Source organism: Somniosus microcephalus, chromosome 3 (assembly GCF_052327205.1).
Source record: "Somniosus microcephalus isolate GS21.2 chromosome 3, FLI_Smic_1.0, whole genome shotgun sequence".
Classification (NCBI taxonomy): Eukaryota; Metazoa; Chordata; class Chondrichthyes; order Squaliformes; family Somniosidae; genus Somniosus; species Somniosus microcephalus.
Genome location: NC_140989.1, coordinates 45,252,617 through 45,279,045, shown reverse-complemented (window position 1 = coordinate 45,279,045; position 26,429 = coordinate 45,252,617). Strand labels below are relative to the sequence as shown.

At 44.0% G+C, this 26,429-nt stretch overlaps 1 protein-coding gene across 3 annotated transcripts in view; it reads right to left on the bottom strand.

The window, feature by feature from the left end:
• Positions 1-244: 244 nt before the first annotated feature.
• The window catches only part of kmo (kynurenine 3-monooxygenase), a 43,759-nt gene continuing 17,574 nt past the window's right edge, over positions 245-26,429 (bottom strand). For 2 of the 3 annotated variants that reach the window (XM_085980309.1, XM_085980310.1), the window contains 12 exons: positions 25,357-25,446; positions 23,774-23,822; positions 23,596-23,683; positions 18,625-18,790; positions 18,445-18,516; positions 10,778-10,899; positions 9,290-9,437; positions 8,133-8,190; positions 5,275-5,357; positions 3,485-3,586; positions 3,319-3,378; positions 245-794 (listed from right to left, as the gene is read on the bottom strand). In XM_085980309.1, coding sequence (XP_085836435.1) covers positions 666-794; positions 3,319-3,378; positions 3,485-3,586; positions 5,275-5,357; positions 8,133-8,190; positions 9,290-9,437; positions 10,778-10,899; positions 18,445-18,516; positions 18,625-18,790; positions 23,596-23,683; positions 23,774-23,822; positions 25,357-25,446 — 1,167 coding nt within the window. In that variant the 3' untranslated portion in view covers positions 245-665. Of the gene's footprint in view, positions 795-2,369; positions 2,724-3,318; positions 3,379-3,484; positions 3,587-5,274; positions 5,358-8,132; positions 8,191-9,289; positions 9,438-10,777; positions 10,900-18,444; positions 18,517-18,624; positions 18,791-23,595; positions 23,684-23,773; positions 23,823-25,356; positions 25,447-26,429 lie in introns of all 3 variants that reach the window. The other variant, XR_015076025.1, reaches the window with a different exon arrangement.

Below are 26,429 nucleotides of genomic sequence, written 5' to 3'. Positions count from 1 at the left end.
TTAGCTTCTCAATAGAATGAACAAAGCAAGTAACAGTCACTGTACCTTCGCTTTCTTATATTGTCGTCTGGCTCTGTGACCATTCATGTATACGTTCGCCAACGATTCCGTCCTTTCCTTCTTAGGGAGCAAGTTTTTGACTAATGTAGTGGCGCTTCTTAGTTTCCAAACAGGCAGCCACTGAGCTGTGGGGCTGTTAACAATGAGTAGACGCGTGTCGAAATAAAACGTTCCCAAACGTAGCTTTGTCTTTTAAACTGTTTACTATAACACTTCACAAACGGAATTACAAAGCAAACACGTATAAACGAACATGGTCAAAAACTGTATTGCTCCAAACCTCACAACTTCTGCCTCCTTCAGCCACGTGGAGTTTAAACTGTAAAATGGCTGCATACCACGTGTGGCTTAGGGGCTGTACCATTGTGGCAAGAATGAAGGGGGTGTCTCGGACTATACTACTGGAGCAAGAAAATAGGGGGTTTCTTAATACAATAAGTCACTCAGGTAAATTAACTATTATGCTATTTAACCAATATTTTAAAGTATTTTCTTAAGCTTTTATGGCTCTTACAGCTACGATCTCTTAAATTGGCATAATAAAGAATTCTAATTTTTTTTTAAAAACCACAAGGATTTTGTTTCCCTGCTTTGACTGCTTCGAGTTACTTAAAGCCAAAGTTCCAATTCTGCAGCTGCTGGATGTCGTGTGACTTTGGCAAATACTTGAAGAGGTAGACTGCTCCAGTGACTGTTGCTGATGCTCCCATAACAAATAACACAGTATTGATTGCCTGCAAGGAAAAAGGAGTAGCTTTACTAGAAGCATATTTATACAATCGGGTAAAACTTTAGCCGGTGTCACACTGCCGGCAGGGCTTCATATGCAGTTGGCACAGATCAAACGTTGCGGGTGCAATGCCTGTGATTGCCTTCAATCAAACCCAGTGGACAGAAAACGGCAGCAACATGCGCACGATTTTTCTGAGATGCACTGGCTGCCGCAAGGACCCCCCCAAATCAACAATCTGGGACCTGGCAACATTTTATCTTTGTGTGCAACACGATCAAAGCTGTGAAAACATCTTGCAGAATGTAGATTGACATAAAAGAAACCGATTTTCTGAAAATGCACCGTGACTTAGGCCCTGAAATTCGGACTCGCAGCCAGGATGGAGAGCAGACAGAGCCGACTAGAAGGGGAGATATGCCAGAATTTTGGATCGACCCAGTTCTGCAAGAATTAGACCCTAATTTCCACTTTTTTTTTTTGGGGGGGGGGGGGGGGAGGTTAATTGAGGAAGGCTTCTGCTCTTCTCTTTCTCTGTCCCCCCGTTAACTGGGAGTGTTCCAAGGCTATCCTGGGAATTCCACCCCAATATGCCCTTTTAATGTGAGTGTAACTCCTGCCAGCTGAGAGCTGGCGTGCATTCCAGTGAGGCCCTTGGGAAGGCCTTCACAGAGTTCCAGGCAAATATCATCGATTGATTATTTACAGCACTTATGGCTTCCTTTGAAGTAGAACATTGGCAAGCATTAATGTCTTGATCCCAACCAACGTGAATGACCCCGTGCCCTGGATTTGGGATGGGTCGACAACCTTTCGTTTGGGCAGTCGTGATGTCTGCTCTGCTGCACTTGCAGCAGCATGCTTGCAATTGCGGCCCCTTGATTTAAAAAAAAGTGAATGTAGTGGTGCACATGCATGCAGCTATTGAAAGGGGAGAGATCTTCTTGGTTTGCTACATCACTTTTCATAAGTTCATCTAAAACGATGTTGCAGTGTTTAAATTTATGGAGGATGGATGATGAGGCTGGACAGGGGAGCAATGGAATAGTTATGTCTGGAGGTAACAAAAGCAAGGATGAGGGTTTCAGCAGCAGATGGGCTGAGGTGGGATAGAGACGGGTGCCATGGAGGTGGATATAGGCAGGCTTGGTGAGGGAGAGGCTATGGGGGTGGAAGTTCAGTTCAGAGTCAAATAGGGCACCAAGGTTGCAAACAGTCTGGTTCAGACTCAGCTAGTGGCCAGGGAGGGGGGTGGAATCGGGTTTACGAATGGAGTCTCTGGCGAGGCCCGAAGACAATGGTGTCGGTCTTCCCAATATTTAATCGGAGGAAATTTCTAGTCATCCAGCACTGGAGGTCGGCCAAGCAGTCTTTAGCCTAAAAGTGACAAGACAAAGCATCCACTTTATTCAGTGCATATTGTCTTTCCCACGGAAAACAGCAGTGTACAACAGAAGGCACTGAGAACAGGTGGGCAGAGGATTCCTGCCAGTCAAACCCCTCATCCTCTTCAAAGAATCACATCCAGATACATAATTCTTTATTGGTTTTTGCACCCCATTTGGACATTCATAAGTACCTTTTCTGTTGATGAGCAGCAGGGATGTTGGAGGTGGTTGAGTAATCACATGATGACTCCCAGGGCCCTGGGAACGCCATACATTTCGTAAAACCTTGCCAGCTTTTATTGTTGATGCTGCTGCCAAATCTTAGTGTGGAATTTAATATATTTGCCAGTAATATTTAAACAGGGCATCTGTCACCTTGGCACCGCACCAATGAACTATAGACTGGAAGCAGCCTATGCCAACGTCACTTTTACTGTTGCTAGCAGCAGCTGATGTTGCTCAGTGATAGCAGGTCTCGTTCCACGAAATGGCAATGTTCATCACTGGCTTCCTTGGTGAGATATAACCTCCTTATACATTGTTCCCTAGTGGGATCAAGCAAACGCGGTGAACTGTGATACACATTCTCTAGAGGAATAGTGAGTGCTGGTGATCCCCCTCTCTTGCTCACAGATTTGCCTTGCCCTCCTCCTCCATCACCACCACCATGTACCACAGACTGAGGCTTGTTAATATAGTCATGCTGCTGGGTGGAATGAAACAGATGAGTAGCTCCTTTCAATGTCCACTGCTCGGTTCTGTATTGGACCTCCAGTGGTTTTCTCCATTATCATGCCACTTTTATAGTAGATGCCATTAATGCCATGTGGACTAGAAAGGAAGCTTGAGCAAATTTGCTCATTCCCCTTCAATCAGTGTGTATTCTGATAGTGAGCCAAAAACCTTTATAGTGCTGGTTCTGTGCATTAATGTACATTAAACAGATTCAATCCCAGAAGGGATATTTTGAAGGTGGCCAACAATGAGCGATACGAACAAAATGGCTGCACACTAATGCACACATGCATTTGCTCAAACACCGAGAATAATTTCACCTCTAAATGGAATCCTTGCTTACTCTGCAAAATAAGTGTTTTAACATTTTTAAATGGTGTTCATTTATTATTTTAAACATGATACCTTGCTTTGCCATTTTGACTGCTGTATCACCTTGTGGTAACGGATTCTGGTAAAAGTCACCTAAAACAAAAGAAAGTATGGAAAGGATTTAAACTGAAGGTGATTGCCCCATTCACCATGAACTACATCAGGTTATAAAGTGTATAGAGTTTGAGACATATCTCACCATGGTGTACAAGGGCACAATAGTCTTTGGCATACAGAAATGGAGGAAATTATCCACATATTTTCGGAAAATAAACCACGTTGAGTTCACATGTTTACGCATCTGAAAATAAATATGCAGAAAATAACTTTTTTTTTAAAAACTGCAAATTTTACATAACCAAAAATTGCAACAAATTGATTTGTATTGTAAAGTACAATACAAGTGTATTGAAGATCAATTGATGTTCACAGTGGAGGCCAGACATGTAAAAGCAGTAGTACTAGCGGAGGCTTAATCTGATTTTGATTGAAGAAATGCATATACTATTTTCCAAAGCAACTAGATCGAGACAGCTGGCGCCACACGACCAGCACAGACTTGAATATATTGGAGAATGAGCTTTGAACCAAAATTCAATATACCATATTGAATTTACATGGATCTCCAATGGGTGTCTTTGTAGTTTTATTGCAATTTAATTGGACTTTTTCTATTGACTTGTGTTAAACAGCAAGAAATGCATTCAAGAAAAATCTTACTTATATTTTGTCAAAATCCACGGGGCTACTCATGGACTATCTTGATAACCACCAGAGTAGTGGCTATGTGGAACAGACTTGCAACAGAAATTTTTAATGTTGTATCTATTAATAAGTCATTCAAAAAAAAAGAGTTGGGTATGTATCTGTTTAAGAATAGAACTGAAGGATATAGGGATAGATTGAACTGATGAAATACCAGCAAACTTCAGAGACGATTTTAAGGGCCCCCCTCCACCAGATGTAAACTGGGGGGGTAGTGACCTGAAAATGTCGTCAGGTCACTTACCTCCCCCATTTACACTGGCACTCTGGCCGTTGCCATTTTTGGTAGGGTCCCAGCAGGAATGGCCGGAGCGACCGCCCGTTTCAGGCAGCAAGCCAATTGCAATATGCAAGGTGATGTACATTGAACCCTGACTGCAATTTTCAGGTACAAATGGACAAAGTATGCGCAACACATGCTCCATCCATTTGTACTAGGTGTTAGGCGAGCCTCAGGAAACTTTTAATTTTGCTTTTGGAAAGGCCAAGAGGAGGAGGAGTGCTCCTCCTGCGTCCACAAAACAACTCCGACCTGCTGTAAACCTGCGATCACCCCATCCCTGGCCCCGACTGTCGCCTGGGTCAGCATGGGAGCGAGCCCATTTCTGGCCCTCACACGAACCGGCGAGCTGCAGCAGTGTGTCCACTTGGTGTCCACCACACGCTAGTTGCATGTAAATGAAGCCCGGGCCTCAAAGCAGTGCCAACAGGTGAGCAGCACTCTGCCCAGTGCCTGCCTGTTGTGTGCCTCCTGCTAAAATCATCCCTTTTATGTTATATGCTTTTCTGGGCCTCTATTAATGGCCTTCGTGGCTGTGTGCTGGTGACAAAGGTGAGATTGAACAGTGTTCCCTCATCTTTTCTTGTTCTCCAGCGGAAGGCAATAAAATGCTATTAGGAAGCAGTATTATCCCAGCCTCCACAGAGCAAGTGAAAAGATCCTCTTCAACCTGAACTAGAATAGGTCGTTCTTGTATACACTTTGCCTCCACCCGTCAACTGCCCACAGTAGCATGATTAAAATCAGGAGCTCATTGTGTGGAGGATTGTAGATGCGGATTCATCCCTCTGTGATGTAATGAGAAATATTAGTCTAAATCAACCATTAGAAAATGCAAAGTTCTGAAAGCAGAAACAATCTAGATCCTGAACATGGAATCTTGTTACCAAATTAAAGGGTTTATTATATTTTTAAAAATGTCTTTGGAACGGTTTGCCACATACCTCCACATAGTTGTACATGGCCAGATCAGCTATAGCATGGTCATCAGGTACACGCAACCTTGAAAACTCCGGAAGACATTTAGCTGCAATGTAGAAATATTCACATTTCAAACAGCTCCTCAAAGCATCGATTTATCATTTGAATCGAATAGAGTCAGTTTTCTGAATGACACTAATTTTCTGCCTAAATGAGTGAGTGGCTCAACTGACAAAATGATGTGTCAATTTGAAAATGAACCATGCACTGTGTGTGAATTCACATAGGTCATATATTAAAAGCAGAGGTGTATTCATCTGAATTCCTATATAATCCTGTATACCAATTCTAGTCTCAGTTTTCCTTTGTTCTTGTGCCTGGGAGCAGATACTTTGTACAGAACTCCTCCTCTTCGGACATCATGAAGTTCCATCCAAGTGTCATCAGGAGTAGAAACAGTGGATTATGGGTAGCACTCTACATTCATGGTTTAACTGGAGCTGAACTTCATGACGTCAAATGGGATGGTGGGGGGGGGGGGTGTGGGGGACAGAGAGTTCTACATTAGCAATTGTAAATTATAAAACAGGATAAAGGGGCAATTCCAAGATACCAGTGTTACCAAGTTTGCTCCTTATAACATTTTAGGAATAGTGGATTGATATTTTTTTTTTTTTTTTTTTTAATAATTGGGTTGGTCCTACTGGTGAGAACGGCAAACAGCGACTATAATAATCGGGACTTAGTGACCTTACTGGGTCCCTGCTTGCAACATACACCACACATTCTCTTATTCACATTGGTTCCTCTCGTACTTTGCTCTTGCACAGAAGGTGAGAGAGCTTCATAAGGCATGCATATTCTAAATTAAGAAGTGCACTGAAATGCAGCCCTTGATTTTTCATTTATCGGGTGGAAGTCTGGAGGCTCTGGGTCAGCAGGGAGGCAATTGCAGAGCCGTGCCATCAGGTGTAAGAATGTCTGCAGGGAACCTCTACCATAGGAATAGCACTGCCAGTGGCAGACAAGGTCACTTCTTCCCTCAATTGTTATGACTCCACCACCTTCAAGGCTAAAATTGGGATCATCTCATGTACAGTATTAGGCAATTTGCTGCCAATGGATATACTAAACGATTGGCATGCGTGCAGTTAAAATAGCCTGGGAGTACTTACCACCAATGTTCCCTGTAAGCTCGCTTTGTTCTGCATGGCCCATTTCTTTTAATGCACGGGCCCTTTAAATTTCTGTGCATGTGCGGTATTTACAATGTAAGAGCCGGTGAGTGGCCTGCGCGGGACCCTTCAGATTACTGTGCAGCCACACGCGCGTGCACCTTAGCGGGAACATTGCTTACCGCCCCATTCCCACTTGATTTCTGCCCACTGCTATATTAACCGTGCACTTTTCTTGAGGCAGCCAAGGTGTCCTCCATGAGCAGGCAGCTGACTCATAAAATACATGCAAATCGGGGTCATATCATGTCACTAGGACCCAGATGCAATATTAACTGCGCGGAGTAAAAGCTAGTGAGATCGCTTTCAGCAGTATTTTAAGGGATTCAGATCATAGGGATCTTTGTGCTGTGGTGCTTTTTGGATTTCCATGTCATATTTGAGCTTGCAAATTGCTTGTGCCTTATTTTTTTTGCCATTGGATTGTACTGGGACCAGCAGCAATTGGGACACAATCCTTTTCTCCTCAGACCTTGGTCCAAGTCCATTTCCTGCAGTTTAGATACACGTAACCTCATATGGCAAGGGGGGGGGGGGGGGGGGGGGGGGGGGGGGAGGGGGGGCGGCACATATCAGGAATTCAGATGTGGAAATTAGCAACCTGCAAGATTTTCCGTCCATTGATTTTAACAGACAGAAAATCCTGCAGTGCCCGCTTGAGAGAAACTCTGGGGTATAGTGTGGAACTGGTGCACCTTCATCTGGTGAGGGGCAAGCAACTTCTAGAGGGCCGAGGACAGCGTGTTTGCATGGATGGTATTTTGGAAGAAAAGATGTACACTTAGTCAAAGTGTAGCTAGATTATGTCTTGGATGAATGAAACAGTAGGGCCTAGAAATTCAGTGGCGCCCCGTTTGGGGCGCCAGCCTCGCCAGGGCACCAGAAGTAGCGCCCCGGAAGTAGTCGCGGCCGCCCGCCGCAAATTCACTTTGAGCGCCCCAGAGGGAAGCGCAGCGCTACTTGAGGCGCCCCGCATCCCTCCTGGGGCGCTGCAGCTGAAGATCGCAGCGCAACGTGTCGCAGCGCCACACGCTGTGGCATGGCGCGCTGCGGTACTGCAGGCCTTCCTCCCCTTCTTAAAGGGGAGGGGCCTGCTGCAGTGCGATCTGTGATCGCGAGTGCCGGCAAAAGAGCCCGGCATCGAGGAGAAGTGCCGGGCTCTTGGGACACAGCCGGCACTCTGCGGGGGGGGGGGGGGGGGGGGCCTCAGGAGGCCGGGGACGGTGGCGCGGAGAGGTGCTGGCAGGCAGCCAGCAAAAAAAATGGCCGGCCCGCACCTCAACGCCTCTACCGCCGCAGGTAGGCCCCCCTGAACCGGTCGCAATTGTTAAAGCAGGGGGCGCTACTAAATTTCGCGATCGGGACAGTGGCGGGGCGCTGCGCACACCAATGACGTCATTGGTAGCGGCACAGCGCTAACGGCTAGCACTGCCATTAGCGCACTGCTAAATTTAGCGGTAGGCGTGGGCAGTGGCGTCCAACCCACTAAGTGCCCTCTTAAGGCGCTAACGGGTGGCGCAGCCCACTGAATTTCTAGGCCTAGGAATTTTAGCATCATTGCTGTATAATGGACTGTTGGGGTTTGGAGAAAGATACAACCATAACATTACACAGTCGTGCAATCTCAACAAGCTTTATAGACTCACAGATGTCATTGTGAAACTGGTCCATTAATTCATCGAAGACAATGCAATCTTCAAAACCCTCAAGAAATGGAGAAAGAGAAAAAATATTCATTAAATAAGTTATCACTACCCAAAAGGAAATAGTGGTAGATTTCCCTCTTATTACGCTTGGGCACAAAGGGCTGCAATGGATGAAAAATTGGTCTGGCTCCATTACAGGTGCGTGATCCATCTCACCCAATTTTTTTTCCTATACATTGCACCCAGGTGATCCTTTATGACAAGTGGAAGAAGAAAATCTGCCCTAAACTGATCAACTGAGAATCCAAAAGGTACCTCCTAGCCAAACTGAAAATGAAAGCTACCTTGTAAAATGCAAGCATTTGCTCATCCCCAGTTCTGTGCAGGAGATTGGGAATTTGTTTATTAAATTAGGTCTTATCTGATCTCTTGATCATTCATTTCAGAGGCTTGGCATAAAAGATAAGGCACTGCCTGTGGAGAACTTGCAGGGAACGATGAGTCACAACTGAAATCGCCAGGCTGTGCTATACAACACATGGTGCTCAGCCACAGACGGAAAAATGGAATTGCTGTAATAATCCAATGACATGGGGATATAATTGCAATGGTCTCAGAAATCAGCCCAGTAATAAAAATTAAAATGATTACATAAAAAAAGCAAATCATTGTGGGGGTAAGTGCCATTCTACAGTTACCAAAATCTCTCCCTTGCCCATTTTAAGTCCTTGTAAGGCCCAGGAATCTGTTCAGTTGCAATAATTCCCCTCAGACAGGTTTATGAACAAGTATCCCCAATGGTTTCTGTAAAACCTCTTTGCATGGGCAATGATGTATAAATGGACTTATTCAACAGTGACAAATGAGGTTTTACAGTGAATACAATACCAACTTCTTGTGCAAATTAAAGCACTGAAGCCAAATTAAAAAAAAAAAAAATTTGAAATTATAAAAGTTAAACTAATTATGGGGACTGAGCAGCACATTGGGTTAGCACACTTTTCTTTCACAATGACCTGGGTTGGAATTCAGTCCAGATTGAAGTGATAAAACGACGTTGAGACAGTGATGGGGTGGTCACCTTTCACCTGGCCAAATGTACGAATAAGCTGAAGATCCTAATGCAGTAAAGCCCTGTATGAATACTCAGCACTTACTGCATTCATGCCTTGACCATAAAAAGGTACAACTGCATGAGCTGCATCTCCCATTAGCACACACTTGAAATCAATATGGTAGAAGGAACACTTCACCGAGATCATAGCCTGGGCCGGCAAACGGAAATAATCCTGTTTCAGTGCCTCACTGAAAAACAAAGTCACATTAAGTCATCCACAATGCTTTACAAAAAAAGAGTGAACACAAGAGTCTTTAGGAACAGGAATAGGCTATAAAGCTCAAACAAGTTCATCTGCTTTCCATTGTTCAAACCCACCTACCAATCTCATCATATCTCTCAGCCTCTTTCCTCTCCAGAAATGCATCAAATGGTCTACTGAACCCACTCGGTCTGTCTGCTTCAATGATTCGCGCTGGTGTTTATTCCATACTCATATTAACCTCTGGGTGAAAAAGTTCCACTTGACTTCTCAGTTTTACTAATTTTAATAGAACAGGGTCATCACTGTGATTTTAGTTATCTGAAGCCAATTCTTTGTCAATTAAACCTTGAAGTGTGAAAGTATTAAAAAATATGCATATGTTTTTATCAAAATATTTGCCAATGCGTCAACTGATTTCCAGGTCATCAAAAAAAAACTGAAACTAGTAAAAAAAAAACGACATGTGCCAGCAACAAAATGAGCTTAAAGAATATTTGGCAAATTACCCAAAGTATGGGTCGGATAAACCAACCTCAGAGGCCACCCCAGGCTGCTCTTGCACACCTCCTAGTTGAAAAATCTCACTTGGAGATTTTACAATTGCTTTGGCAACTGTAAAGGTTTCCGAGTATTTTAATTTGGTTTGAGTTTGCAACAATTAAATATGACCTCATAACCCATAAGCAACAATGGCACAGGTAAGGCATGGTAACTAATAATAAGTAAGAGAGTCTCATGTATGCGAGATAGGATTTAGAGTATCTGTGATACTTAAAATATATATTTTTAAATCTCAAAATGTAGTCACCTGAGTTAAAGTCAATCTGGAATTAATGGTGGTTGTTTTACCCAGAATTCAGAGTGTATAGAATACCCTCTATCTCAATAACTAAGTGGTCGAAAATGTGGCTTTTTTTTTTACTAAACTCCATGACGGTCTGTTGATTGTTTTATGGTGGGGAGAAAGATGAGCACAGAGCAGAAGGACTTGCACCAAGAGGTGCACAGACCAGAAGAAATCAGGGCAAAAGAGCAGTGCAGGAGGACTGCGACAGGAGAAGCACAGAGCAGGAGGGTCAGGCCAGGAGGAAAATGGAGCAGGAGGGTCAGGCCAGGATAAGCTTCCATTTATCCCCAAGTAATACAGCGTGTGTGGCGAGGCGGCCAGCAGTTGACCTGCTCCTAGATGTCTTCCATGATGTTTGGAGCCAACCACCAGGAACCATATTATTTCACATTGTATATTCAATAAACTTATATCACAAGTACAGGATAAATAGACAAACTGATGAACAATTATCTTGAGTAAAATAAGATCCTTACACTCCTATTAGAGGTATGGAATCTGGAAAGTATTTCTTGAAAAACTGAAGCACCTCGTCTCCTGTGGTGAGCGTCTCAAAGTTTTCAAAAGGCATGAACAGAGTACATGTGAACGACTTGTCCTATGCAGGCAGTAATGAACATGAAAAAGTGGATTAAAAATGTGCTCCATTTTGAAATATTTTTTTTTATCCCCACCCCTCTCCGGTTTTGCACCATCTCCAAAATGAAAGCACAAGTGCTTCCAGACCGCTTGCCAAAACTACTCTTGAGCCAGTTGTTAGGAAGTGCGCAAGTAGCCAGAGTTGACTTTCCATCCAATTTCCTTTGCTTTGTCTGGTGAAGTGCCTGACCTCTGCCCAAGGCCTCAAGATCAAAAGTTCACTGTGCGGATGAAAACATGGATCCTACAGAGCAGTGGAGAAACAATGCCCTCCAACATGGGGCTTAATAATTGATCGGAACATAAGCTGTATGTAGTCACCACTTCCAATGGTTGCAGACAATTTAGGCACATGTTTTTGCTAGTTTATAATCTATTATGACATTGCATTATGAAATTATAACTTCCTCAGTCTCTGGCAGAAATGTCAGCACTTACTTCCTTCCAATAATCTCTATATTCAATTTATATACAGGTCAGGAATACATTAGGCCAATGCAGAGTCACTTGTAATGTATTTATATCTGCATTGTTAACTAACATTAGAATTAACAAATTCTGAAATGAGAACAGAAGTCCAAAGCCTATGGCCTCAATCTGAATACAGGAAACTTTGGTTTATCCGGAGGTTAACTGTCCAGAATGCTCGAGCCACCGGCAAAATTCAGGAGTCGGTTCAGTAAGTTTTTTTTTCTTTTCGTTGCTTTTTTTTTTCCCCACCAGTCAGGCTCTGCAAGGTCTAGCTAAAGCTGTTGCTTAGCTACAGAGATGCTTGCAAGCTACGGCCGACTGTTTAGAAGCTGTTGGGGTTTGTTGCTAGATACGGAGCTCAAAAGCTTCCGTATGTTTTAACATTAGCGCTGGTTTGTCCGGCAGTTTTGATGGGACGGCAACAGCTCGCTCCCGTCGGTGCCGGATAGCACAAAGTTTCCTGTAGCATTAACCTCACATTCCAACAGAGCACCATTTCAAGCAATACAGGAGAAAGCATCTGAACAGATACCAGCAAGAACATAAGAACATAAGAAATAGGAGCAGGAGTAGGCCAATCGGCCCCTCGAGCCTGCTCCGCCATTCAATAAGATCATGGCTGATCTGATCCTAACCGCCAATCTACTATCACAGAACCATCTCCTGAATCTAACAGAATTAGACACACGAAATATTAGCAGGATCAGGCTACACGGCCCCTGGGCCCGCTGCGCTACCCACAGGGCCATATCCGATCTGAACCTAGACTCATGTCCAAATTCCTGCCCGCTCCCCGTAACCCATAATTCCCTTTACTTCTAGGAAACTGTCTATTTCTGTTTTAAATTTATGTAATGATGTAGCTTCTACAGCTTTTTGGGGCAGCATATTCCATGGACCTACCACCCTCTGAGTGAAGTAGTTCCTCCTCATCTCAGTTTTGAAAGAGCAGCCCCTTATTCTAAGACTATGCCCCCTAGTTCTAGTTTCACCCATCATCGGGAACATCCTCCCCGCATCCACCCGATCCAACCCCTTCACAATCTTATATGTTTCAATAAGATCGCCTCTCATTCTTCTGAACTCCAATGAGTAGAGTCCCAATCTACTCAACCTCTCCTCATATGTCCATCCCCTCATCCCCAGGATTAACCGAGTGAACCTTCTTTGTACTGACTCGAGAGCAAGTATGTCTTTTCTTAAGTATGGACACCAAAACTGTACGCAGTATTCCAGGTGCGGCCTCACCAATACCTTGTACAACTGAAGCAATACCTCCCTATTTTTATATTCTATCCCCCTAGCAATGAAGGCCAACATTCCATTGGCCTTCTTAATCACTTGCTGCACCTGCATACTAACCTTTTGAGTTTCGTGCACCAGGACCCCCAGATCCCTTTGTACTTCAGTACTTTCCAGTTTCTTGCCATTAAGATAATAACTTGCTCTACGATTTTTCCTGCCAAAGTGCATAACCTCACACTTTCCAGTATTGTATTCCATCTGCCAAATCTCTGCCCACTTACTTAGCCTGTCAATGTCCCCTTGCAGGTTTTTTATGTCTTCCTCACTCACTACTTTCCCTTCCATCTTAGTATCATCTGCAAACTTTGATATGTTACACTCGGTCCCCTCCTCCAAATCGTTAATATAGATTGTAAAGAGTTGGGGACCCAGCACTGACCCCTGCGGAACACCACTAGTTACTGATTGCCAGTCTGAGAATGAACCATTTATCCCAACTCTCTGCCTTCTGTTAGATAGCCAATCCTCTATCCATGCCAGAATATTACCCCCAATCCCATGATTTTTTATCTTAAGCAATAATCTTTTGTGTGGCACCTTGTCAAATGCCTTTTGGAAGTCTAAATACACTACGTCCACTGGTTCCCCTTTATCCACCCTATATGTTACTTCCTCAAAGAACTCCAGCAAATTTGTCAAACATGACTTCCCCTTCATAAAACCATGCTGACTTTGTCCTATTAAATTATCATCCAAATGTCCCGTTACTGTCTCCTTAATAATGGACTCCAAAATTTTACCTACCACAGATGTTAGGCTAACCGGTCTATAGTTTCCAGCCTTCTGTCTACTGCCCTTTTTAAATAAGGGTGTTACATTAGCCGTTTTCCAGTCTGCCGGGACCTTTGCTGAGTCCAGGGAGTTTTGGAAAATTATTACCAATGCATCCACAATCCCTACCGCCACTTCCCTCAAGACCCTAGGATGTAAGCCATCAGGTCCAGGTGATTTATCCGCCTTGAGTCCCATTATTTTACCGAGTACCACTTCCTTAGTGATTTTGATCGTGTTTAGCTCCTCCCCCCCTGTAGCCCCCTGTTTGTCCAGTGTAGGGATATTCTTAGTGTCCTCTACTGTAAAGACTGATACAAAATATTCATTCAGTGTTTTTGCCACCTCCATATTTCCCACCATTAATTTCCCGGTCTCATCCTCTAAGGGACCAACATTTACTTTAGCCACCCTTTCTCTTTTTATACAACGATAAAAACTCTTACTATCTGTTTTTATATTTTTTGCTAATTTACTTTCATAATCTATCTTCCCTTTCTTAATCAATCTTTGTTATTTTTTGCTGTCTTTTAAAGTTTTCCCAATCCTCTATCCTCCCATTAGATTTGGCTACATTATATGCCCTTGTTTTTAGTCGAATACTATCCTTAATTTCTTTACTTAGCCACGGATGGCTGTCTTTTCTTTTACACCCTCTAATTGAATATGGAATTCACCCATGTTATGGTCACTCACTCCAAGGGGATCCTTTACTGGGACATTTTTAATTAATCCTGTCTCGTTACACAGGACCAGATCTAAGGTTGCTTGCCCCCTGGTCGGTTCAGTTACATACTGCTCAAGAAACCCATCCCTAATACACTCAATGAACTCATCCTCAAGGCTGCTCTGCCCAATTTGATTTGTCCAATTAATATGATAGTTGAAATCCCCCATAATTATAGATGTTCCCTTATTACAAGCCTCAACTATTTCCTGATTGATACTCCGTCCAACAGAGTTGCAACTGTTCGGAGGCCTATAGACTACGCCCACTAGTGTTTTTTACCCTTATTATTCCTTACCTCCACCCAAACTGTTTCATTATCCTGATCTTTTGACCCAATATCATTTCTCTGTATTACAGTGATTCCTTCCTTTATTAACATAGCCACCCCACCGCCCCTTCCTTCCTGCCTGTCCTTCCTGATCGTTAAATAACCTGGTATGTTTAATTCCCAGGCATTGTCACCCTGCAGCCATGTTTCTGTAATGACCACAAGATCATACCCATATGTAGTTGTTTGTGCCATTAACTCGTCTATTTTGTTACAAATGCTATGTGCATTCAGATAGAGAACTTTCAAATATGTTTTGTGACACTTAGTTCCTGCTTTTGCCCTTTTTATTACTTTACCTTTTACTCCATACCTTCTGCCCCTTCCTGACACACTCTGGTTTTTAATTTCCCCACTGCTACCTAAGTCTATGACCTTCTCTGTTGTCATTTGTATTATTTGCTCTCTAGGAACCTCCCCCCCACTAGTTAGTTTAAAGCCCTCTCTACAGCCCTAGTTATATGATCCGCCAGGACTCTAGTCCCAGCACTGGCCAAGTGAAGCCCGTCCCAACGGAACAGCTCCCTCCTGCCCCAGTACTGGTGCCAGTGTCCCAGGAAGCAAAACCCATTTCTCCCACACCAGTCTTTGAGCCACGCATTTAACTCTCTAATTTTATTTGTCCTTGCCAAATTCGCTCGTGGCTCAGGTAATAATCCAGAGATTATTACCCTTGAGGTTCTGTTTTTTAATTTGACCCCTAGCTGCTCATGCTCCTTTAACAGAACCGGCTTCCTAGTCCTATCTACGTCGTTTGTACCAATATGGACCACGACAACTGGATCCACCCCCTCCCACTGCAAGTTTCTTTCCAGCCCAGAGGAGATGTCCTTAACCCTGGCACCAGGTAGGCAACACAGCCTTCGGGACTCTCGCTCTCGGCTGCAGAGAACTCTATCTATCCCCCTAATAATACTATCCCCTACCACTACAACATTTCTATTTACTCCCCCCTCTTGAATGGCCCCCCGTTCCACGGTGCTGTGGCCAGGTTGCTCATCCTCCCTGCAGTCCCTGCTCCTGTCCCCACAGGGAGTAAGAACCTCGAACCTGCTGGACAAGAGCAAGGGCTGCGGCTCCTCCAGCTCTACCTCCTGGATCCCTGTACCTGCCTCACTCATAGTCACACCGTCCTGTCCCTGACCATGGGCTACATCTGAATTAATTAACTTCATAGCTGTGATCACCTCCTGATACACAGAGTCCAGGTACTTCTCCCCCTCCCTGATGTGTCACAGTGTCTGAAGCTCAGACTCCAGCTCATCAACACGGAGCTGGAGTTCCTGTAGCAGCAGACACTCGTCACAGACGTAACCACCATGAGCTCCCACATCTCGCAACAGTAACAAATCACCTGCTCCATTCTATGTAATTAATTAAATTTTTTATCGTTAGCTATGAACACCCTCTGCCCGATTTTAGATGTTGGATCCCCTTTAATTAATTGGATTTAAATTAAATCAATCCCTCTAGTTACACCAGTTAAATGGTTTACCAACAGTCACTCTGCACCAGAAAGGCCTTATTAACTACAACCCACAGAGTTAAAGTTTGAAAAGAGCACCTAACACCCCACTTACCCTAACTCACACTTACCCAAACTCAGAGCACTCTTTGATGACTCGCACTCAGTGCTTGCTTGCACTAGGACTGGTCTTTTTATACTGTTTGTTTGTTTACAGCCAAATGAGTCACCCCTGCTGATTGGTTGGAAAACTGGTTTCCACTGCCTGCTGTGCCAATTTACTCCTACTGCAGTGTAACCTTGTTTTACTCTTCTTAAACCAACAGAATCCCAAATATTTAACTTTTCCCCTTTACTTAAACTGCTTAAGTAATCTTATCAAGAATGACTTAAAAAGAAATAACAATTAAAGAACTCTCACACTTACCCAAACTCAGAGCACTCTTTGATGACTCGCACTCATCAACTGAAGGCAGAGCAAACTGGGCAGAGCTAACTGCGCTAGCCCAGAGCCGGATGCATTCAGGACAGACCAATTTTGCAAAGGAGGCCTTAAATAGTTGTTGGCCCCCTTATTTACATATGCAAAGTGCCTAAAGCCTGTTTCAGGAGTGTGCCCTGGACACCTCTTTCTCTGACTTTACCAATGTGGTGGGTGGCACATTTCCGGCGCGGAATGTGTGTGCACGCACTGCCCGAAATGTTAGTCACTTTGGCGTCGGTTTTACGCCAGAGATACTGTGGATAATGACTCTTTTAGCCATTTCCGTGGGGAATCTGCTAGTTTCCCCCCCCACCCCACATCCCAAAGTTACAGCGGGGGAACCAGAGAACCTTGCGGAATTTCAAGGTTGTCCAACCAATGAAAAGTAGAATTTTAAAAAGCCAACAGAATGGTCAAAACAGTAGAATGCAAGTCAGAGGAAGTCATGCTCAAACTGCATTGTGCTTTGGTCAGACCATACCTTGAACCCAGGTCTGGTTGATGAGGCACAAAGCAGATATTGAAGTGCTGGAGATAGTAGAAATGAGCCTCGTGTCTCTTTGCACTATCAGGGGTCTGAGATATGTGTAAAGACGGCAGAAACGTGTGCTTTTCAGCCTAGAAAGGTCACCTCTCCGATGCCTCCTAACAGAGGTATACAAGATTATTAAGGGAATGGAAAAAGTACACCCAGCATATTACTTCAAATTAAATTGCAAGAATAGAAGCAGGAGACACAAGCCCTGAATTTTGTGGGGGTTCTCGCGATCTCCTACTGCAAATTTAGTGGGATAACAGCAGAACACTTGGAGATATAGCATAAATGAATATTTTCAACCAAGTATGCTATTTCTCTGTTGGCTTCTCGCTGAAGTTAGTTGGGACATCAAGAGAACCCTCAAGGAATTTCAGGGCCACAGATTCAAACTAGTAAAAAGTAAACTTAGGACTGCGAACAGGAAATTCTTCTTCATGCAAAAAGAGAGCTATCAACTTATGGAGCAGACATACAGATAGAGTTGTGGAGGTGAAAACACTGGAATCATTTAAGAAAAAATTGGATGTTACAATGAGGGAGAGGAACGTAAGAATCTTTCAGGATGAATGAATTTAGATGGGCTGAATGGTCTTCCTCGCCTACCTCGAGATTTTAGGGGAATCTTACGTTCTTTAAAATCAAAAGATATACCAGCACTGCACCTCCCTTAAAAGTGAATGGCTAACATTTACAGAAACTACAAGGAAACAGATTCACATTTCATTTAAGAGTTTTATGAACTGTGTAAAATATTATTTTCCTTTCAAATTAGCAGAGTATGCTTTGCATAAAACAAAGCTCATTGCCGTCGGGCTGCTCCAGGAGATCATGTTGTTCTCAGTTACCAGACCATTCGAATGCTTTATCTTTGCTAAGCTGGAAATAAAATTTGACTGTAGGGCACAGGACTCAGCGTTCAACATTTCCTCTTCTATCGGTTGAAGCAGAATACTTCAGGTCAACTGCTGAAGTAAACCCAGGCCCTAAAATTCTACGGGTGCTCTCCCGCATTAACTTGGGCACGTGACCAGTGGAGTCCCCCAGGGAAACAGCATAAATGGCTGTTTGCGCTGTTGAAGAACGTAAGAAATAGGAGCAGGAGTAGGCCATTCGGCCCCTCGAGCCTGCCCCGCCATTCAATGAGATCATGGCTGATCTTCTACCTCAACTCCACTTTCCTGCACCATCCCCATATCCCCTGGTTTATCCTGGTGCTCTGCCAGTCACCTGCCCAAGTTATGGTGGGAGGCCCCCAGCAGAATTTCAGGGTCCCAAAGAGCAGGCCACCGTGTAGATTTACACTCTCCAAAAGCCAATCAGGACCACAACTGAGAAGTAGGTATCTAATCCAAAAGTATAAGGAAATGGGTTTCTCAGACATTGATTTTGATAAAGTAGTGAATAATGCTCACCAGGTTAGGCAAAGCAATCATCATGAAGGTGTTTCTGGGCCATATGTGAAGAAAATTGGGCTCCATTGCAAACTGAAAGAAAGCAATCTGATGTTTATTTCTATATGCAACATTCAATATGAAAGGCAAGTAGGAAGAAACTTTAAAAAAAAATGTACTTCTATTTAAACCAATCCTTACATCACCATTTTTAGGATGTATTGTAAGCTCCATGTAACCATGAGGGATGTACACGTGGCTGTAATCAAACCTGGGTTGTCGCATGAACTCTTTCCTTGTAGTTGAAAAAGCTCCATCGCATCCAACAACTAGGTCATGTGAAACCTCATAAGTAGAGTTATCGCACCTGGCATGAATACAAAACCAAATATTTTACTCTATAGTTTACAACAAATATGGCAGGAGTCAAGAAAGAAACATTTAGAATCAATGAGAAGTGTGTAACAATGCCAGCTGCAAAATGTTTTCCAAGAGAAATTTAAAAAGCACTGAGAAGCTAAAAACAAACAAACCAGAGAGAGGAGTGGCTGATTCGAATGTGTTTGCTCCCCTCCTGGGCTCCTCTCGCCAGTTTGCTCTGCACTCTTGTTAACGCTAAACTAATCATTCCAAACTGTGATCAAATCACATGGTGATGACAGCAGAGAAGACGACCGTTTTGAGAGACATCTAAATGTATACTCACTACAGGGGGAGAAATTAACACGCTTCCTGCAAGCTAAGAGTAAAGGAATTTGAAATGTCGCCTTTTTTTTTTTTAAATACAGTCAGAAACATCCAACTTTATTCGGTATGCCTTCAGGAAGTATAAAAAACACAACTGAATGGCCAATTGGAAAACACCTGTGAGAATACTGCTCAACTAGTTAGACAGCTACTTAACTGATTTAATCAATGCACGGAAGTGTGCAATTTCGATGAGAGAGAGAGAGGGGGAAAATGTGAAATAAAGCAGGGTTTACAGTCAGGACCTGCAGATCATGGTAAACAGTGTGAGGGGCACTGCAAAGTGCATTCTACAGGCAGGTGGAATAAGCCACTAATACTTAAAAGGGTGAAGCACAGAGTGCCATCATAGGAATTTCAGTTACAGCAGTACATACTGTAACAATATCTGGAAGAAGGCATAAGACGTGATGAGAAATGGCAGTTAGTATGACTAAACCTTGCCTACCATGTATGGAGGCTCCTACTTAGAGAGGTTGCCACTGATTACAACCAAAGCAAATTAAGGTTAAGACAAGTCTGCTTAGTTTGGTACATTTAACCTGAATGGATCCAGTACTCTGGCTGCAGATGCATTATTACTGCACTGTATGGCGATAACTAACTTTTGTCACCAGGTGAAAAATAGCCAATAGCGAATCGGCAGCCTGTTTTATACCTTGTCCGATTTTATTTTCTATTGAAGTCAATGTAAAGGTATAAAACGAGCTACTGATTCGCAATCACCCTTTTTTGCCAGGCAATAGAAGTTAAAATTAACCCCAGTTATGTCAGAGTGGGAGTGGAGGGTAGAATTAAAAAGTGACAGGTGACCATTTAAAGCTCGGGGTCACATTTGCGGACTGAATGGAGGTGTTCCGCAAAGCGGTCACCCAATCTGCGTTTGGTCTCCCCAATGTAGAGGAGACTGCATAGTGAGCAGTGAATACAGTATACTAGATTGTAAGAAGTACAAGTAAATCGCTGTTTTACCTGGAAGGAGTGTTTGGGGCCCTGGACAGTGGGAAGGGAGGAGGTAAAAGGGCAGGTGTTGCATCTCCTGCGCTTGCACGGGAAGGTGCCGGGCAAAGGGGAGGGGGTGATAGAGGAGTGGAGGGAGAGGAGTGGAGGGAGCAGTTCCTTCGGAATGCTTGGGTGGGGGTGGCGGGAAGAGAAGGGGAAGATGTGTTTGGTGGTGGGATCACGCTGGAGGTGGCAGAAATGGTGCAGGATGATCCGTTGAATGTGGAGGCTGGTGGGGTGAAAGGTGAGGTCAAGGGGAACCCTGTCGTGGTTCTGGGAGGGAGGGGAAGGGGGTGAGAGCAGAAGGGCAGGAAATGGAACGGACACGGTCGAGGGCCATGTCAACCACGGTAGAGGGAATCCTTGGTTGAGGAAAAAGGAAGACATATCGGAAGCACTAGTATGGAAGGTGGCATCGTCAGAACAGATGCGGCGGAGATGGAGAAACTGGGAGAATGGAATAGAGTCCTTACAGGAAGCGGGGTGGGAGGAAGTATAGTCCAGGTAGCTGTGGGAGTCAGTGGGCTAATAGTGAATGTTTGTCGATAGCCTATCCCCAGAAATGGAGACAGAGAAGTTGAGGAAGGGAAGGGAAGAGTCAGAGATGGACCATCTGAAGGTGAGGGAAGGGTGTAAATTGGAAGCAAAGTGAATTAAATTATCTAGTTCAGGGCGAGAGCAGGAAACGGCACCAATACAGTCATCAATGTACCGGAAAAGGAGGTAAAGGAGGGGACTGGAACAAAGAATGTTCCACATATCCCATGAAAAGTCAGGCATAGCTGGGGCCCATGCGGGTACCCATAGCAACACCTTTAATTTAGAGGAAGTGAGTAGAGTCAAAGGAGAAGTTGTTCAATGCGAGAACAAGTTCAGCCAGGCGGAGGAGGGTGGTGGTGGATGGGGACTGGTTGGGCCTCTGTTCAAGGAAGAAGTGGAGTGCCCTCAGTCCGTCCTGGTGGGAGATGGAGGTGTAAAGGGATTGGACGTCCAAAGGGAAAAGGAGACGGTTGGGGCTGGGAAGCTGGAAACTGTTAAAGTGGCGGAGGACGTTGGAAGAGTCACGAATGTAGGTGGGAAGGGACTGGACAAGGAGCAAATAAGAGTCGAGATAGGAAGAAATCAGTTCTGTGGGGCAAGAACAGGCTGAAACGATGGGTCTACCAGGACAACACAATGAGTGGTAGGACCCTAGGAAGTACAGAGGGTCAGAGGGACCTTGGTGTACATGTACATAGATCCCTGAAGGCAGCGGAGCAGGTAGATAAGGTGGTTAAAAAGGCATATGGGATACTTGCCTTCATTAGCCGAGGCATAGAATATAAGAGCAGGGAGGTTATGATGGAGCTGTACAAAACGCTGGTGAGGCCACAGCTGGAGTACTGTGTGCAGTTCTGGTCGCCTCACTATAGGAAGGATGTGATTGCTTTGGAGAGGGTGCAGAGAAGATTCACCAGGATGTTACCTGGGATGGAGCGCCTCAGCTATGAAGAGAGGCTGGACAGGCTGGAGTTGTTTTCCTTGGAGCAGAGAAGGCTGAGGGGGGACCTGATTGAGGTGTACAAAATAATGAGGGGCATAGATAGGGTAGATAAAGAGGAACTTTTCCCCTTAGTGGGGGGGTCAATAACAAGGGGGCATAGATTCAGGGTAAGGGGCAGGAGATTTAGAGGGGATTTGAGGAGGAACTTTTTCACCCAGAGGGTGGTTGGAATGTGGAACTCAATGCCTGAAAGGGTGGTGGAGGCAGGAACCCTCACAACATTCAAGAAGCATTTGGATGAGCACTTGAAATGCCATTGCATACAAGGCTATGGACCAAATGCTGGAAAATGGGATTAGACTGGACAGGGATGGATGGGCGGCGCAGACACGATGGGCCTCTTTCTGTGCTGTAAAACTCTATGACTCTATGACTATGAGTTATGTTTGTGGATCTTGGGAAGGAGGTAGAAGCGGGCTGTGCAGGGTTGAGGAACTATGAGGTTGGTGGCCATGGAGAAATGATCTCCAGAGGAGAGGAGGTCAGTGACAGTCTTGGAAACGATTTTTTGATGTTTGTGGTGTGGTCATGGTCCAGGGGGTGGTAGGAGGAGGTGTCAGAGAGTTGGCGTTCAGCCTCCGCATGGTAGAGGTTGGTTCGCCAAACAACAACAGCACTACCCTTGTCAGCAGGTTTAATGACAATGTTAGGGTTGGATCGGAGAGAACAGAGTGCTGCAAGTTCAGAGGGGGGTAGGTTAGAGTGAGTGAGGGGAGCAGAGAAATGGAGACAGCCGATGTCACGCCAGCAGTTAGCAATGAGAAGATCTAGAGAGGGCAAGAGGCCACTGAGACAGGTTCAGGTAGACCAAGAATTCTGAAAGCAGGAGAAAGGGTCAGCTGTGCGGGGGGAAGACTCCTGGCCAAAGAAGTGTGCACAGAGATGAAGGCGACAGAAAGAGACCTCGTCGTCGTACCGAGCTCGAAATTCATTGAGATGGGGGCGTAAGGGGATGAAGCTCAGGCCTTTGCAAAGGACTGATTGACTTTCCCCTCTCTGACCCCGAACAGAGTAAATAAATGTTATTAAATTAACGGGAATGGCATACCTGCTCCTGAGAAACCCTCACCATGGGTGGGGTATGGGGTCAAAGTCTCCCAGTGATCTCACACTCCAACAGGCAGTCAGAAGCAAGTTCAGGGCTATCTAAAAAAATCACTTCATAAAGTCATCCCCAATACTGCAGTCAATCTCTGCATGAACTCTTAAGGCTCAAAACCGTGTCACTTCCGCCAGTCTGAGCTGATCCGGACAACAGCTGTACTTTATGCTTTTTATTCTAACTTACCCCAAGTGCATCGCAATTCAGCGCAGCAGCACCACCTGCCGTCATTATAATATCGTAATTAGATGGAAATTGAGCATGGAAAGAGCCAAATAGTGAATTGCGCTAGGAAAAGCAGAAGAGGAGAGAGAGGAAAGAAAAAGGATTTTGTGGTGGGAAACTGGTAGAAATGGCTTCTGCCCCAATTTGCTGCCCATAAAAAAAGTGCTCATCCTGACTGAACGACGCAGATCTGCCAAAAAGGGTCTGGAATCTCAGGGCCCATTTGCTGATGCAATTATACATTGAGGTTTTGTACAAATAATGAGACGCATGCACACACCCATGCCTGGGCACACAGACACAGGAGCAGCAGTTTGGTTGAAAGCCCGGTGTGGCCACAGAGCAGCTGATCCAAAGTGAAGTTCAGAAGCCGGAATGGCTCACACCTACAAAAACAGGTCTCGTTAACACCGCGCTTCCCACGTGCAGACTTTCAGCAGTGTTGATGCTCCGTGATTTTACAATCTCCGCAATCGTCTTCACTACAAATTGTGGACTAAATAGAACTCGGATATAGCCTTTTCAAAATGGAGGCGAACTGCAGAAAGATTACCTGATAAATGTCAGCTCCCCTTTCTCAACATTGTAGTGTTGCAACTTCTCTTCAAAGTTTATCTTGACATTCGGGTACTGGCTAGCAGCTGCAAATCCAAATATATTAAATACACTTCAATAAGAGACGAGAAATGGGACAAAGCATTTTTGGAATAAGATATCCAGCATTTACTCACCAAATAATAGTGCTCGGTTTAAGTTTGCTCTATCCACTGACAGGATATACTGAAAGACAAAGATACACAATTAAACATCATTCTCAAATGCAGTGACAATAGGAATATGGTTAATATTATCAGCCACTTGCCTTAAGAAATGCAATTATATTTTTGGCCAGGTTAATACTGGGAACACTTGCCTAATGCAGCAATGCACATTAAAAAATTCCAGTTCTGTCAAAGGGTCATCGACCTGAAACATTAACTCTGTTTCTCTCTCTGCAGATGCTGCCTGACCTGCTGAGTATTTCCAGCATTTTCAGGTTTTTTTTAAATTAAATAACACTGGCCAGTTTTCCACTTTAGCGCTTAAGCATTAAACATTGTCTGGCAGAACGCAGAGAGGATGATTGTTCAATCTTTCCCACCCACTCATTAAACAGTCCACCTGATTTTGCATCTAATACAAACATTCCTTTATCATGTTCCCAATGAACTGTCACAATAACCCCACGTAACATCAGGATCTGTTACTATACGTTGCCAACCATCCATGCACATCTAGTCATTACCTGAAGCATTAAGGTGTTACATAATAAAATGAACTCCCATAAAAAGGTTCAAGTCCAAATTCCCAAAATATGTGCAACTGTCATGCTTCACATCAGTGTTTCTTACCCCACTGCTTCCAGTTTGTGAAATGTATGATGAGGGCCTGTTAACTCATTTTTCTAGTTCTCCTTCTAAATTCTACCCTATAAAAAAGCAAGTGAGGTAGCTCACTGATGGTTGTTCTCAAGGGCTTCCTAGACAGGTGTGGCTTATTAGCTCCTTCTGCAGGATTTGCTTGTTTTCTAGCCATGCTTGGGTCATTTGAGTAGGGCAACATGGATGGCGAGTCGTTCTGAGAGACAACTCTCTCATCCGTACTTTCTCCTACCATGTTCCTGCTGCTTGGCACTCAATATGTCCTGCCATCTGCCTAGGGACAGACTGCAGAGTTGCAATGAGGTCACTGATGCCCTGCATTAGGACCCTGTCCATACAGTTCCCCAGAACGCTGAACCCAGACGGAACCAAAATCAAGGATCTCAGAGCCCAAGGTCTTTATATCCTCAGTTATGTTGTTCCTGAAGCGCAGCTATATTTAGAACCTCTATTTAGCCAGATTTCCCCTGAAGATGCGGTCAGTCATCACCTCACAGATACTAGGCATCATACTGTGCAGGGTTTTTTTGCACTCACTCAAAAAGGACTCTATGAATTGATGGTGTTCAGAAAGCAGTGTTCCTTTGTAGACAGATTCTGAGCGGCACTAGTCCTGGAACTCCGCATCTGAGGGTGGTCTGGAGTGGTCATTCATGCCATGTATTTCACCTTGTGTTCCCTGCTCTAACTCTAACACTTCCCCAGGAATTAATATTCTTGATTTGAAGTTCACTGCAGGGAAAGTAAATGATGCTGTGTCAGGTGAGTGGCCTCAGCCAGTTCATCTTGTTGCTTCTTAGCTGCACCTCTGAAACAAAATAAAAAGCATACAAGACACTCCTTGTAACACTGCTGTGCTACAATGTTGTGGTACCTTTTTATATATAAGTTACCTGGTCTTTTGTTCCATAAGAAATAGAGGACTTCTTGCCGGAAAGGGAATGGATCATCCTGGCATTCATGGGAATGCCCTTGGATACCACCTTAAAAACAAGTGTTGAAGAATTATATTTTAAGAAATTGGGAAATCTGAGGTTTGTTAGGCAATAAATGCTAAAACTGCAAAGTCATTATTATCCTTGACCACTAAATCGCTAAAGCCCAACACAACAAACCTGACTGTAGGGTCAAGTGCCATCAATTTACCTATTTAAAATCATTGACTCTTTTCAAAAATCTCACGGTCACCAATGGATATATGGTCAAACTAATAGTTATTCCAAGGATATTTTTACAATATGTAATCACAGCAAAAGCAATGGCCGACTACTTCAGTGAGCTTATCTAAATCAGGGGCAGTGAAGCAGGAATGGTCATTCACAACTGATTTTCTGTTAAGAGTTAAGATGTTTAAGAGCAACTTGAAATTGCCCTTAATCCCATTCAGACATCCTACATGATCCCCACATAAATGGTTGAAGTCTTTAGACTCCAAAAAAAAATGCAACTGCAGGGACAAGGAGCGGGAGGTGTGGGGGGAAATGTTTATGACTTTGTTTTGTTAAATGATTCCAGTCCACATTTAGTGGTGGGTTGACTGTCCCTCCATTAATATTGGGATAGTGATATTAATTTTTTCAGGCATCAAATGCCTGAATACCAATGACAGTAAATGAAAATGTTTAAATAAAAGCTTACTGTTTTAGCAAGAAAATAACTGAAAGCAGAACCTATCAAGCCTTGAAAGTAGAACCTTTTATTTAGGTTTCTTTATTATGACCCTCCCTACCAATCAGAAATGTCCTCAAATTGTCTACAAAATAGATTAATTCAACACTAAACATACACCTTAAAAATGATATGTTGTCAAAACAGCTAGAACTACAAGTAATGCTGAAGAAAACATATTTTCTTCTGGCTGTAAAGTTTAATGAAATAGAATCATAGAAACGTACAGCACCGAAGGAGGCCATTCGGCCCGTCATGCCTGTGCTGGCTCTTTGAAAGAGCAGTCGTGTTTAGTCCC